Source organism: Dendrobium catenatum, unplaced genomic scaffold (assembly GCF_001605985.2).
Source record: "Dendrobium catenatum unplaced genomic scaffold, ASM160598v2 fragScaff_scaffold_1497, whole genome shotgun sequence".
In the NCBI taxonomy this organism is placed as follows: Eukaryota; Viridiplantae; Streptophyta; class Magnoliopsida; order Asparagales; family Orchidaceae; genus Dendrobium; species Dendrobium catenatum.
The window spans coordinates 569,298-581,869 of NW_021319959.1; the positions used below are offsets into that span (position 1 = coordinate 569,298).

At 33.8% G+C, this 12,572-nt stretch overlaps 1 protein-coding gene across 3 annotated transcripts in view; it reads right to left on the bottom strand.

The window, feature by feature from the left end:
- The window catches only part of LOC110106062 (vacuolar protein sorting-associated protein 26B), a 28,074-nt gene extending 23,642 nt beyond the window's left edge, over positions 1-4,432 (bottom strand). Inside the window, exons 1-3 of one of the 3 annotated variants that reach the window (XM_028700360.1) lie at positions 4,338-4,423; positions 4,052-4,272; positions 3,422-3,488 (exon numbers count right to left, since the gene is read on the bottom strand). In XM_028700360.1, coding sequence (XP_028556193.1) covers positions 3,422-3,424 — 3 coding nt within the window. In that variant the 5' untranslated portion in view covers positions 3,425-3,488; positions 4,052-4,272; positions 4,338-4,423. The other 2 variants (XM_020835799.2, XM_020835798.2) reach the window with 2 other exon arrangements.
- Positions 4,433-12,572: the final 8,140 nt, after the last annotated feature.

Genomic DNA, 12,572 nt, shown 5'->3' on the forward strand with positions numbered 1-12,572 from the left:
TAGATGGGCAACGATGGTCAGAATATTATATTCGGGCTACAATGGTTGCAAGATGATAATTGGGGATATTGTTCGAAAGGCCATAGTCGAGCAATGATAGCCAGAGGACCATAGTCAGACAATAGTGGCAGGAGAATCGTAGTCAAACGATAGTGGTCAGAGAGCAATGATCAGGCGACATTGGCCAGAGGATCATAATCAAGTAATGGTAGTCTGGAGACCATAGTTAGTTGATAATGATCGAAGGATCATAATCAGACGACAATGATCTAAAGGTTATAATCATTTGACGGTGATTAAAGAACTGTTATCCTACGACAGTGATTGTAGGACCAAAGTTGAGCGATGATTGTTAGAGGATACTAGTCAGGCAACAAAGGCCAAATGGGCTTAATAAAGTGATGGTGGTCAGCAAACAAAAGTCCAGAGACAGTAGTCAGACGGTGGTGGTCAAAAGATCATATTCAAGTGATGGTGATCAGTGTATTAAAGTTAATTGATGATGATCAGCGAATCATAGTTGGCTGATAGTGGTCGGAGAATTGTAGTTGAGGGACAATAGCCGAAAGACCATTGTTGGGCAATGGCAGTTGGAAGAATGTCGTTAGGCAATGGTGAAGATAGTCGTGGGATCGTAGTTGCACAATAATAGTTGGAGGACTGTAATCACGCAATCATGATCGAGAGACCGTAGTCAAAGGATAGTGGTTGGAGAACTGTGGTCAGGACAAGATTTAAAAAGGCAATATCAAGAATCGAGGAGTTTTTCCTTAGTGAGGCAACATAAACCTCAAGGTGGATCGAGGCATAAGCCTCAAAACGGAAAAATTAAGTACTAAAAAAATAATAAATAACTCAAAAAAAAATAACAAAATATTAAATAAATTATAAACATAATGACTTGTTTGAAGATAAATATTACTGGAACAAGATTCAAAATAAATACTCACAAAAATTACTCTTTTCTCCATCAACCCAATTTTAGCCCATCTAAATGATGCCTCAATAAGATTCAATCATAAAAATAATAAAAACAAAATCTTGATTTGAAGGCAATTCAACCATATAAATTTGAAAAAAAAAAGGTTAAAGCTACAGTAGATACAATTCAAACGAAAAAGAATTATTCGTGGTGAAATTCATTCAAAAATGTGCTATTGCAATTAAAAAAACCCTAGTAGCTAAAAATTATATATTCGTAAAGAAGAAAGCTATAGCAAATATAATTTATACATCATTGCTTAAAAACTATGAAAAAGAATTATCTGTGGTGGCCAACTGATTACTTTAGGCTTGACCTGAACTAGAAAAAGCAATATAGTAGGATGAAATTGTTAAACTTTAACAAATATAAATTAAGCTGATATAACTTCAACATAAATGCCTCATGTAAGAAATGCACATCATAAATTTCATAATTGCTTCTCACGAAGTTGTCGAAGCCTACATGGGCTCAAAAGGGAGGATGGATAGTTGCCTCATCACGAAGAACTCGTCTTGACACAAAGCGAGGCTGAAGCGATCGAGGACGAAGCAGGCGAGGCCGAAACAGTTGAGGTCAAATTAGTCGAGGCCGAAGCAGTGCACATGAAGCTAAGAGAGTGTTTCCTTCGTTGCGAGCTGCAAAAGGGGGGAGAAGATTGGAACAAATGTTTCAAATCGATGAAGCACTAAATCTAATAAGCATTTTCGATTCTTTCGAACTAAATAAATAAATAAAATTGATCGATGCAGTGGCTCAAATTGCCTCGAGGTGTACGCCTCAAATGCCTTTTTAAACCATGAGTCAGGCGACTGTGGTTGATGGGCCATAATTGGGAGACCATGATCGAATAGTTGTAGTCAAAAAATAGTGGTTTTAGGGTCATAGTTGGGCAATAGTGATAAGAGGATCATAGTCGAGCGATTGTGGTTAGAGGATTGTAGTCATGCGATAGTGGTCAATGGATCAATGTCGGGCGATGGTGGTCATATGATCGTAGTCGTGCAGCAATGGTCAGAGGATTTTAGTCAAATGATGATGCTAAAATGATCATGTTCTATTAGTGATCAGACGACAACAGTCTATCGTCCATGGTTGTAAATTGAGTGGTGGTCCAACGGTGACGGTTATAAGGTGCTCTAATAGGGGCAATCGGGGGATTGTTTGATAATGGCGATCAAGCAATGGTTCAAATGGTGATTGGGTGGTCCGGCGATGATCCGATAGCGAAGGTCAAGTAGTGTTTCAATGGACAATTGGGCTATGTTATGACAGTGATGTTCGGGTGATGTTCTGATGTCGGTGGTTAACAACGATGGTTGGGTGGTGTTTTGACGGCGTTGGTTCGACTGTAGCGATCAGGCGATAGCCCGAAGGTGGCAATCGAGCCATGATCCAACAACAGTGATCAAGTCGAGCTATAGGTTTCTTTAAACCCCTAAGTCTCTCTATTCTCTCGTCCCAAGTCCACCTTCATGTAAAGGGTTTAGATCTATTTATATATTTTAGAGTGACACACTTCATAAATATAACCAAAATCTTATACATTCCATCAAATGGCCCGTATTGATTCCCTTAATCATAGATTGTTCTTTTAGTATTTAAGTGTATTAATAATGAAAAATTTTAGTGATCTTAGGCTAGTTGGATTAGTCCCATCGAGGCACTCAATTTGAATATAAGCATGCAAGATTTGGAGATTATTTGTCCCTCTATTAATGTCATAAAGTTTTTAATCAAGTTTCAAGTGCATGATATGAGCTCATCTACGCTTGGATCGGATCGGTGTCATTGGGTGTGTGTCAGTGAGAAAGTTAATTTGACGATATGTTTGCTGAAATCAAAGTTTGGATGATCTACATTTGAATTTGAAAGTTTCCACTTTCCAAGTCTGATAAACAACGAGATTCATGCATGATCAAGTGGATTTTCTGGTTACAGATCAATCACAACAAAGAACTTACAGTGGATATATTGTGCTTCAACTTGTATGTATCATTGATTTAAATGAATTCAACCAAAAAAAACCAGCTTTCAGCTAAGATGACGGAAACATATAAATTCTTCACTAATAAATTATAAATGAGTTGCCAGCTTTTTCATCTAATACATGTGTTTTATCCAACCCCAACAATTAAAGTTAGTCTCTATTGATTTGCACATTCAGAGAACGTGAACTCTAGTTTCTAGAATATAAATTACCGGATAACTCTCAACTCTATTAACAACGAATCAAGACTTAATGCAACAGAAATAGCTATATGGCAATTTAGATTTCTATATTCAGCCTTTTTTGTGTTGAACAATGCATATACTGCTAAACACATTAGATCTAGATAGACTTCAAGAAAACAAGCATAGGAGCATCACCAACCACGCTACACCAATCTATAACTGAGCAACATTATAAAGATAAGCAAAAGAAAAAAAAAAACTCACCATAGTCGCAGAATGAGTTCAGGGGACTTGATGCTATACCAGCACACAACGATGGAGCTAACGGGTTCTGTAAGAGAAATTTAACAGTGACAAAGTTAGTCCAAGTCACAAATAACGCAGACAGAAATTGTTCTAGCCACCATGACAGCGTTCTTATCACCAACCTCCGGAATTAGAAGGAAAAAAAAAAAACATTTCTAATCCAATGGCCGTTCATCACAATCAAAGTTCCCGCAAATCTTTATCGTGTTCACAAACCCAAACCCCGCTAGTGCATCAAACCCTAACCTGAAATGCGAGATTGGGGAGCGCCCCAGACGGATCGAGGGATCGATAGGCCCTAGGACACGACCATGGAAACAACGGCTGAAGATGCCAGCTTAGGTGGAAATTAAAGGAACCGAAGAAGATAGCAGACAAAGCAAGGAGATCACTAATGAAACCTGGACGGAAGCCAAGGGGCTGGTTCGATACAGGATTTATGCTAAATCCTGCGGAACGGGATTTAGGGAAATATTAAATCTCATGGCGAGTTAAATCTTTTTGCCGTCAATCCTACTAAAATCCAGGAGTTCGGCACGATTACGGGATTTGGCCTAGGAGCACGCTAAAGGGAGAACGATAGGTTACCTTCGCAGCGAGCGAATCCCGTTTTGACTTCCAATCCGACGTCGTCGAAGGAGGCGCAGCAGCTTCTTTAGCCACTCGTTCAAAGCGAAACACGCGAAGCCGAAGCAGCAACGAAGAAATGGCCACGACGAAAAGCAAACCGCAGCATACGAAGGCCGAACGACGTACAAATGGAGAAGTGGAATCGCACAATCCTACTCTAATATCGCCGGCGCTCACAGCTTGGTGAAGAGAAAGGGATCGAAAGGAAGCTTTAAATTTACGAAGGGAACAGATCATTCTTTACCTTGATATGGCAGGAAATGTTCTGATTTCTGATCGCTTGCAACGACTGCCGTAGTCTCTGGTTCAACCGAGACCAGGATCCATCACCCTGTCGCGTCGCAACTAAAAATAATAATAATAATAATTTTCAAATATAATTAGGGTTGTAAGTTGTAACCGTGTAAGTAAGGGCATCTCCAACCAAAAACTTCATTTTTCACGGCAAAGTAACGCAAAACTCCAAAATGGCGCGGTGATGTTCCAATCGAACGCCATTTTAGGTGTTTTTGAGAAGTTAACGATCGCTCTCCCTTTCGCGCGTTTTCCGGTTGAGAGCAAAAAATGGCGTGAGTGAACAGTGTGACGCAAATATTGGAGTCGCACTGTTCACCTGCGATTAAATGGCGGAAATTTTCGCGTTCGGTTGGAGCGACGGAACGACTCCATACACTCGTTTAGCGTTCGGTTGGAGATGACCTAAGCTCAAGCTCGACTGGTTAATGAGCTCGTGATTTGAGTTTATAGAACCACGAGCTTAATGAGGCTCTGCTCGTAAGCTCGAGTGCCGACTAGAATCACTAATTAATATTTTTTAAAATAATTTGTATGTATGCATTAAATTTAAAAAACTCGCAATATTCTCGTGGGAGCTCACAAGTCGGAACTAGGCGGGCACGCATGGGAACTCGTAACAAGGATGAAAACGTGAAGGCGGATGACGGGGAAGATCAATACATTTGAGGTGATTGTAATTTTTTTGTAAAGATTATTTAAAGGTTATTATGGAAAATATAATTTTTTTAAATATTAGTAGATTTAAAAAAAAAATAGAATAAATGATGGGTCTAGTTCTAAAAATCATCTTATCACTATTGATTTTTTTTTTTAATAATAACTAGATAGAAATGTGGCAACGGTGTGAAAAATAAAGCAATGAAAAAGCTACCTCAACCTTGAACTTGGCTTTTGCAATATTGTGTCAACTTTTGTAATTTAAGGTTTCGTTTGGGACAAATTTCTTAATGTTTTCTAAAGCATCTTTCTAATACAAAAATTCATTGGAACATATAGATGTTTTATAAAACAATAAGAAAGTTGTACCAAACGAAACCTACTTCTTCTCCTCCTAGTCTTTTTTTAGGTGTCTTAGACATATTTAAATTTTATAAATCATTGATATAACCAATATCTAGCAAAAATAATTAAATATGATACATATTGAAATATATTCATTCACCAAAATTTCATTTATGCTTGTCAAAAGATTACTAACAATCGTCAATCTATTAATAACTCTTGACTTCAAAGGAATAAAAGAAAATGCATAAAAAAATCAAAAGAACTTGAAAATCTTAATTAGTCTCAGTGTAATTGGTCATAACCCCTTCCTTGACCTAAAATCAATAAAATCTACATAATGAGCTAAAAAGCTCAACAGTAACTCAAATTCACTAAAGGTTTTAATGCGAAACTCAAGAATCAATATGCATGTTCATCTCAATTCATAAAATCAATATTATTCAATATCATCAATGATCAGTCACCACTAATATGACCCAATATGATCACTAATAAAAAGCATGAATCATTACACTTAAATCCATAAATGAACATATGTGTGAGACTATAAATATATCGGTAATCAATAATAGTAATCAGTATAAGTATTAGTAGAACAATAAAAGCTATAGAATAAAAAATTTGTATAATAAAAAGAAACTCATTAGTACTGAAACTATATTTGAGTCTATAAATGAATCATAAGTATACGAGTGTCATTGTCATCAGTCTTATCTATCTTATTTATTATACAATTAATATATGTATTTATACACAAGTATATGGTAGCAAAATAGGACATCCAGCTTTAATGTGATATTTTGATCCCTTCATCCATATTTATAATTACATCAGTATATCTTTATTATTTATTTTCATCTTTTATCATTATTATTACATGTAACTTTCAATAATCATTAAGAGTCCTCACTTTCTACCCGTTAGTGTAATTCGATCATATGTTACAAATTACAATTGAGATAATACCAAAAATCATCTTTTAAGGAAAGTATGTATGCCCACCCTTCTGCATAGGGTATTATGTTTTAACAGTCAACCTATTTATAATATTAACAATCAGTCTTCGTTGCTTATACAAATGCCACAATCAATTGTATCAATTCATCTTTAATGTATGAATTGCACTGTAATATATAAAATGCAACATGAAATGCTCAATTATGTTAAATGCAAAAATATAGATATTGTGACCTAAAATTTTAAAAAAATCACAACTTTTATTTTATCTTATGAAATTCAATAATATTAAAGTCAAATGTCTACAGTATTCATATATATTATATACAAAAAGTTACACGATAAAAATGTGATAAATCAGGAGAAAATATAGTTTTATCAATTTAGCAGAAATAAATCTGTCAAACTCAAAATCATGAAAATTTAAAATGAGATTTAAGTTACTTACGATGGTCAAAAGAAATCTATGAATAAAATCGACAGATAAAATTTCTCTGAACACCTTTCCCTCTCCTCCCTCTCTCTTCCTTCTTCTCTCTTTCCCTCTCTTCCTTGTGCGCCAAACTTCGACTAAGGGAGTGGCTTAAGAGTGAATGCTTAGAGTTTAGAATTAAATATATATAAAAATATTGTTAGTCACCTAGTACCACAGCTGTCACATCCCAACATCAAAGTGTAAGAATCTTTTCTATTCTCTTATATATATCACACACACAATAATCATTCATTTATCAACAAGATCAATACATACATCTAGAGCTTATTAATTGTAGTTAAAAATCAATAAAATATGAAAAATATAATTCACATAACTACTCTTAATAATTACAATTTACAACCAAAGTCAAAAATAAAATATATATGTAAGAGCAGGACTGGCTACAAATAAATACATAAACCAAAATCTAATATAAAAACTATACTAGCCTCAGCACACAACCTCAAGCTACAGGCTTCTTACATGAAATCATTTAAAATCACATAATGAGCATAAAAAAGCCCAGTAATTAACAAAAACTATATCACTGCTTTTAATATAACACAAAATAATCAATATATTTGTTAGTTAATATCAATCGATAAAAATTTAATATGTTAGAGTCAAAATGTTCATATTTACAAGATGTACCACATAAAAAAAATTATGCGGTAAAAATTTTACTAATACAAACTTATTTTTATTTTTTGATAACAAAAATCAAAATTTAATCAGGAAAATATCAAAAATATAAAATTATTGAAAACTGAAATAGGTTAACTGTTCCTTATAACTAGAGGTGTGAAAATTTAACACAACCCAAAACCCGACTTGGACCTAACATAGAAAATTTCAGGTTCGAGTCAAACCATTTACCATACGGGTCGGGTTCGGGTTCAGGTTCGGTAATCTGACATGATTATAAATCCAGGTTTGTTTCAGTTGATCTGAAAATAAAAAAAATGACCTGGAAAGCCGTTCACCCATCGCCTACCTGTTTGCCCTGGCAATGTGACCACGGTCGTTGTCGCCTCGCATGCCTGTGGCATCAGTGGCTCACCTACTCCTTCGTCCCTCCATCCACTCTGCACCTCTCTCGTGAGCTACAAAGTGCATATAGCAAACCGACAAACCCTCCATCTCCATCACCAGTTGCGCCGACGAAAGCGGGAAGCTGCTGCCGTACGTGATGCAGATTTAGCCGATGCGGTTGCCGTTGGCTTCCCGGATGTAGACGCGACGTCGCCACCCTCACGGCTCAACCGCTCAAGTGCTCGACCTCACCGCTCACCTAGTAGTGTGCCATCACACTCGCCCATTTTTTAATCAAAACAAGTTCGCATGTCGGGTATGGGTTTAAATATATACCTGTCACATTTGCAGAAAATGTGTCAGGTTTGAGTTGACATGTTTAGATCCATGTCAACTCAGGTTCACCCCGAGTCTGACCCATCAACTCGTTTTGAAACCCCTACTTACAACAAGATGAATACTTTTTTCAATGAGCTCAACGAACAAAAATCGCTCTACGGCCTCTGAATGTAACTTTCTCTTTTCTTTCTCCTCAAAATTCTCTCTAATTTCTCTAAATCATTCTATGTTAGCTATTAAAAAGCATTTTAATGGATATAGTAGTGACTTAGGATATTTTATAATAAAATAATAATATAATAATTAATATATTTATATAATTTAATCAATTTTCAGCATAAAATTCATAGAAATCATTTTGAAACCTTAAAAATTATAGAAAATTATTAATAAAATAAATCATTTTATTAAGAAAATATTGGTGAAATCGATTTGCGAAATGGACACCTGATCGTCCTAAAATTCTCATTTGTGCCGATATGTGTTAATTTATTAAGGATTTGCACTAGCGCCCAAAAATGTTATGACAAAGACGGTTTTCAAATTTGACTTAAAATGACTCCTAAAAAATTTTATTTTACTATGTCAAAATACAGGCTATTACAGCAGCGCAAAATCTAGAATTAGTATAGAACATAGCGTCAAGTGTCGCAGCAACTGCAATTTTCGACGCCACTGTGCTCTCAAACATAGCGCCACATCGCTCCAAAGCACAGCGCCTCCGCGCTCAACTTCAAATAGAAATTCATTTTTTTTTTAACTCTTTTCATATTTTCAGGTTTACAATGCATTTGCTAAATATTGAACTTTTTCATTGTTGAGATTCATTTTCAACTTTTGAATCGTGTTTCAATTCTTGGGAATTTCTTGAATGAGTTGTTTTTATGTGATTATTATGTTTTAGTTTGAATCCTTTGGTTTGGTTACATATTTCAATCTTAAGTCTCCTAACATGTAACAATAGTTGAAGGTAATGAAGAGAGAGAGAGAGAGAGAGAGAAAGAGAGAGAGAGAGAGAGAGAGAGAGAGAGAGGTATGGGAGAAAATAAATAGACATGTTTTTATGTTTGTTTGTCATAGTGATCACTGTGTTTTTTATTTGAATGAAAATCATATTGACTTTTATTTTGTATTTTTATTATATTTGTTTCAATTGTAGTGCTACTCAATTATTAACTTGAAGTGTTTATCTGTAATATATATTGTGTTTTGCTATGGATATGAATAATTAAGGCTTTGAAGGAGGGTGCTATGAAAATTTTTAAAAAAATGCTTTAGGATTTTGTAAAATTATTTCCAAAATCTCAATATGAGAATTTTCATCGTATAATCTATATAAAAAAATTCGATAGGGCTTTCCCAAAAAAAAAAAAAATCAAAATATTAACGGTGAATTTTTGTTTTTGAAAATTGACAATAAAAGGATATGCAATCTTTCTAACGGTGTTTTTAGTGATGCTATTTGGTGAAAAATCTACGTAATATTTTTTTCGATGGACTTTGGATGTCTGAAAATCCACAACATTTTTTTGATGGATTTTTCTTCGTTGGGTCATTGCTCTAAATGAGTTACAAGCTTTGTAATATTTTGGATTCCTTCGTCAAATTTCTAATGTCAATCACCGGCATTGGTTGACATTTTAGTTATGCCTCTTATTCCAATCTTGGTTCACCTTTTTTTCAAAATTATGATTTCATTTGGGACAGCTTTTTCATTGTTTTCTAAAACAATTTTTTAGCATAAAAATTTTTAATTCAAGAAAAATTTTAACTGAAAAACCGTTTTAGAAAGCAGTAAGAAAGCTATCCCAAATAAAGCCTATGTCTTCATATTCAAATTGCCTTATGCTCCCACTCTCTTTTCAAGCATCTTAAACACATTAGGATTCAAAGTTTTTTTCAATATGCTCTCTTATTTTTATGATTTGTGGATCAAGCATGAACTTCTTATAATATTCTACATCAAATTTTGCTACCAAGTGATGCATCTACTAATGTTTTAGGGCTTATGGTATTGAGATTCATTTATACATTTTAATTGCGCTTAATATTATCTAATCATTCCAATTTTTTATAAACTAATTGCTCCATAATATTTAATTTTAGAAAATTTACATAGATACCACAGTATTTATATGTATTTATATATCTATTACCTAAATTTTAACATTCACTTGTATCATATGAAAATCTTTAAATCACATCACAAAATATCACTAATATCACTTTTTTTTTTCTGAAGTAAAATAAATCTTTAATTTCATTCATATGTTTAGATGTGGCTCAGATACTAAAGTGTTATCAAAGTAAATATCAAATTTAAATATTAATTGTGTGAATCTCCATTCAATTTTTTTTTCTTTTTCTTGTTAAAAATGATATAAAATATGATTATTTTAAAAATTTGTCTTAAATCTTTCTACGCTACTTATTTCAAGTCGATGATGATGATTGAGCAAGGAAGGCAGGTGATTGTGGTCGTGTAACAGTAGTGATACAATTATGTACAAACAATACAAAATATATTATGATGGTCACATGATGACGATTGTGTAATGATAGTCGGAGATGGTAGTGGCTAACAATATATAATCATTAGCGTCGAATGTCACGTAAAGTCCAAGCTCTCTCTAAACTCTAGCCCAAGTTTTAGCTCCTCTCTTATGGAGGATAAATGTATATTTGTAAATTGTTTAGAGTAATCCTTTTTTAAATCTAGCCAAAATTTTAAAAAATCTATCTAAGTACCCATATTAATTAATTCCTTTCATTACATATATATTTTTTAACATTTAAGTGTCTTAATGATATCAAAGTTGAGTGATATTTATCTCATTATCTCATTGGATTTCTCTTATCTAATCACTCATTTTGACTTTAAGCATGCAAAGCTTGGATATCATTTGATTCTTCGATTAATATCCTAAAGTTCCTTGTTGAGATATTTGGTTTGAATATAATTTTGCTATGAGTTGAATGATCATGAATTTAATTTAAAAATATATCATTCAAAATTTTCATAAAGATTAGTGCAAAACCAAGTGGATTTTCCAATAATATATAATGTGCCCTCTATTTTTCAGACATCAAAGCTCATGCCATTTTAATATAAACATTATGAGATAAACCTTTATACAAATTTCTTTTATTTAAGAAATATTTTTTGATTATTTTTATTGTAAAAATGTTTTAAATTATTGCTAATGCTTTAAAAACTAATGAAATCTTTTAGAAAAATTCTTGAAAATTAAAAAAAAAAACAATAAAATTTATAACTCATTTCCATGTGAGAGGAGAAAAACTCTCTTTATCTTAATTTCCTCATTTATAAGCTGAAGTCTTTTCTTTTTTTCTAAAAGAGAATTGATGTTTTCTTTTATAAGCAAAGTATTCTTCATTTACGAACTCCGATGATTTCTCTGAGTATTGAACTACATCAATTTACACTATGTCTTCTCTTTATAGACTTTGGTGTTTTCATATTTATTCCAACATAGTTTCACCAATATTGTCTTATATAGGTAGCACATAATTTCCTCTTTTCAAGCTCTCATATTCATCAATATAGAGACTTGATTATTACCCACCGAGGCTTAAAGTTGTTGGTGAGCGAGCACAGTTGGGAACCTGCCCCCCCATCCCGGGTTCTTATCCCCTCTACTACGGCCTTGCCTCTTCAGTGTGGCAAAGCAAGTGTGTGCCTGATGTCGGTGGGTGGCCTCACTAGGTTCCACCGATGAATTAGTTACGCCGCCAAGCACTCCCATTGGAATGGCAGCGGGTAGATACCCTCGTTCCCACACACACACAAAAAAGACTTGATTCTTATATTGAATTAGCGGTGTGCATCACCCTCCTGAGTTCTTTTGATTCTCTTACAAGAGACAAATTCATTTTGAAGCTACCATTTTCTCCCTAATGGAAAGTTAATAATTGCAAAAATTGGATGCATCCCATTTTAGAGATGATGGTTGATATAGTAATTAAATATTATTGGCATAGCGATGCATCCCATTTTTATTACTTTTTAAAACGGAGTTGTAGTACAAATTTTTTAATTTTTGTATTAAAACTCCGTTTTCAGAAGCAATAAAAAAGCCGTCCCAAACGAAGCCTAAGTCCTTTGCATGTCTGCTTCTCTTTTCCTTCCTATGGATTTACGAACATGATAGAGACAAACTTGTTTTATGATGTAATTTTAACTAAGCTCCTTATATGCTAAAGAGGCATATGAAAAAGTTTTTTTTTTTTTTTTTAAGTATTTTGTCTTTCTTAGGTTGTTAAAATGCCACCTAAACCTCAATCAATAATGAAAGATGTTGAGAGAAATACGCCAATAATTTTTTTTACATATCTTAAGTTATTTGTAAG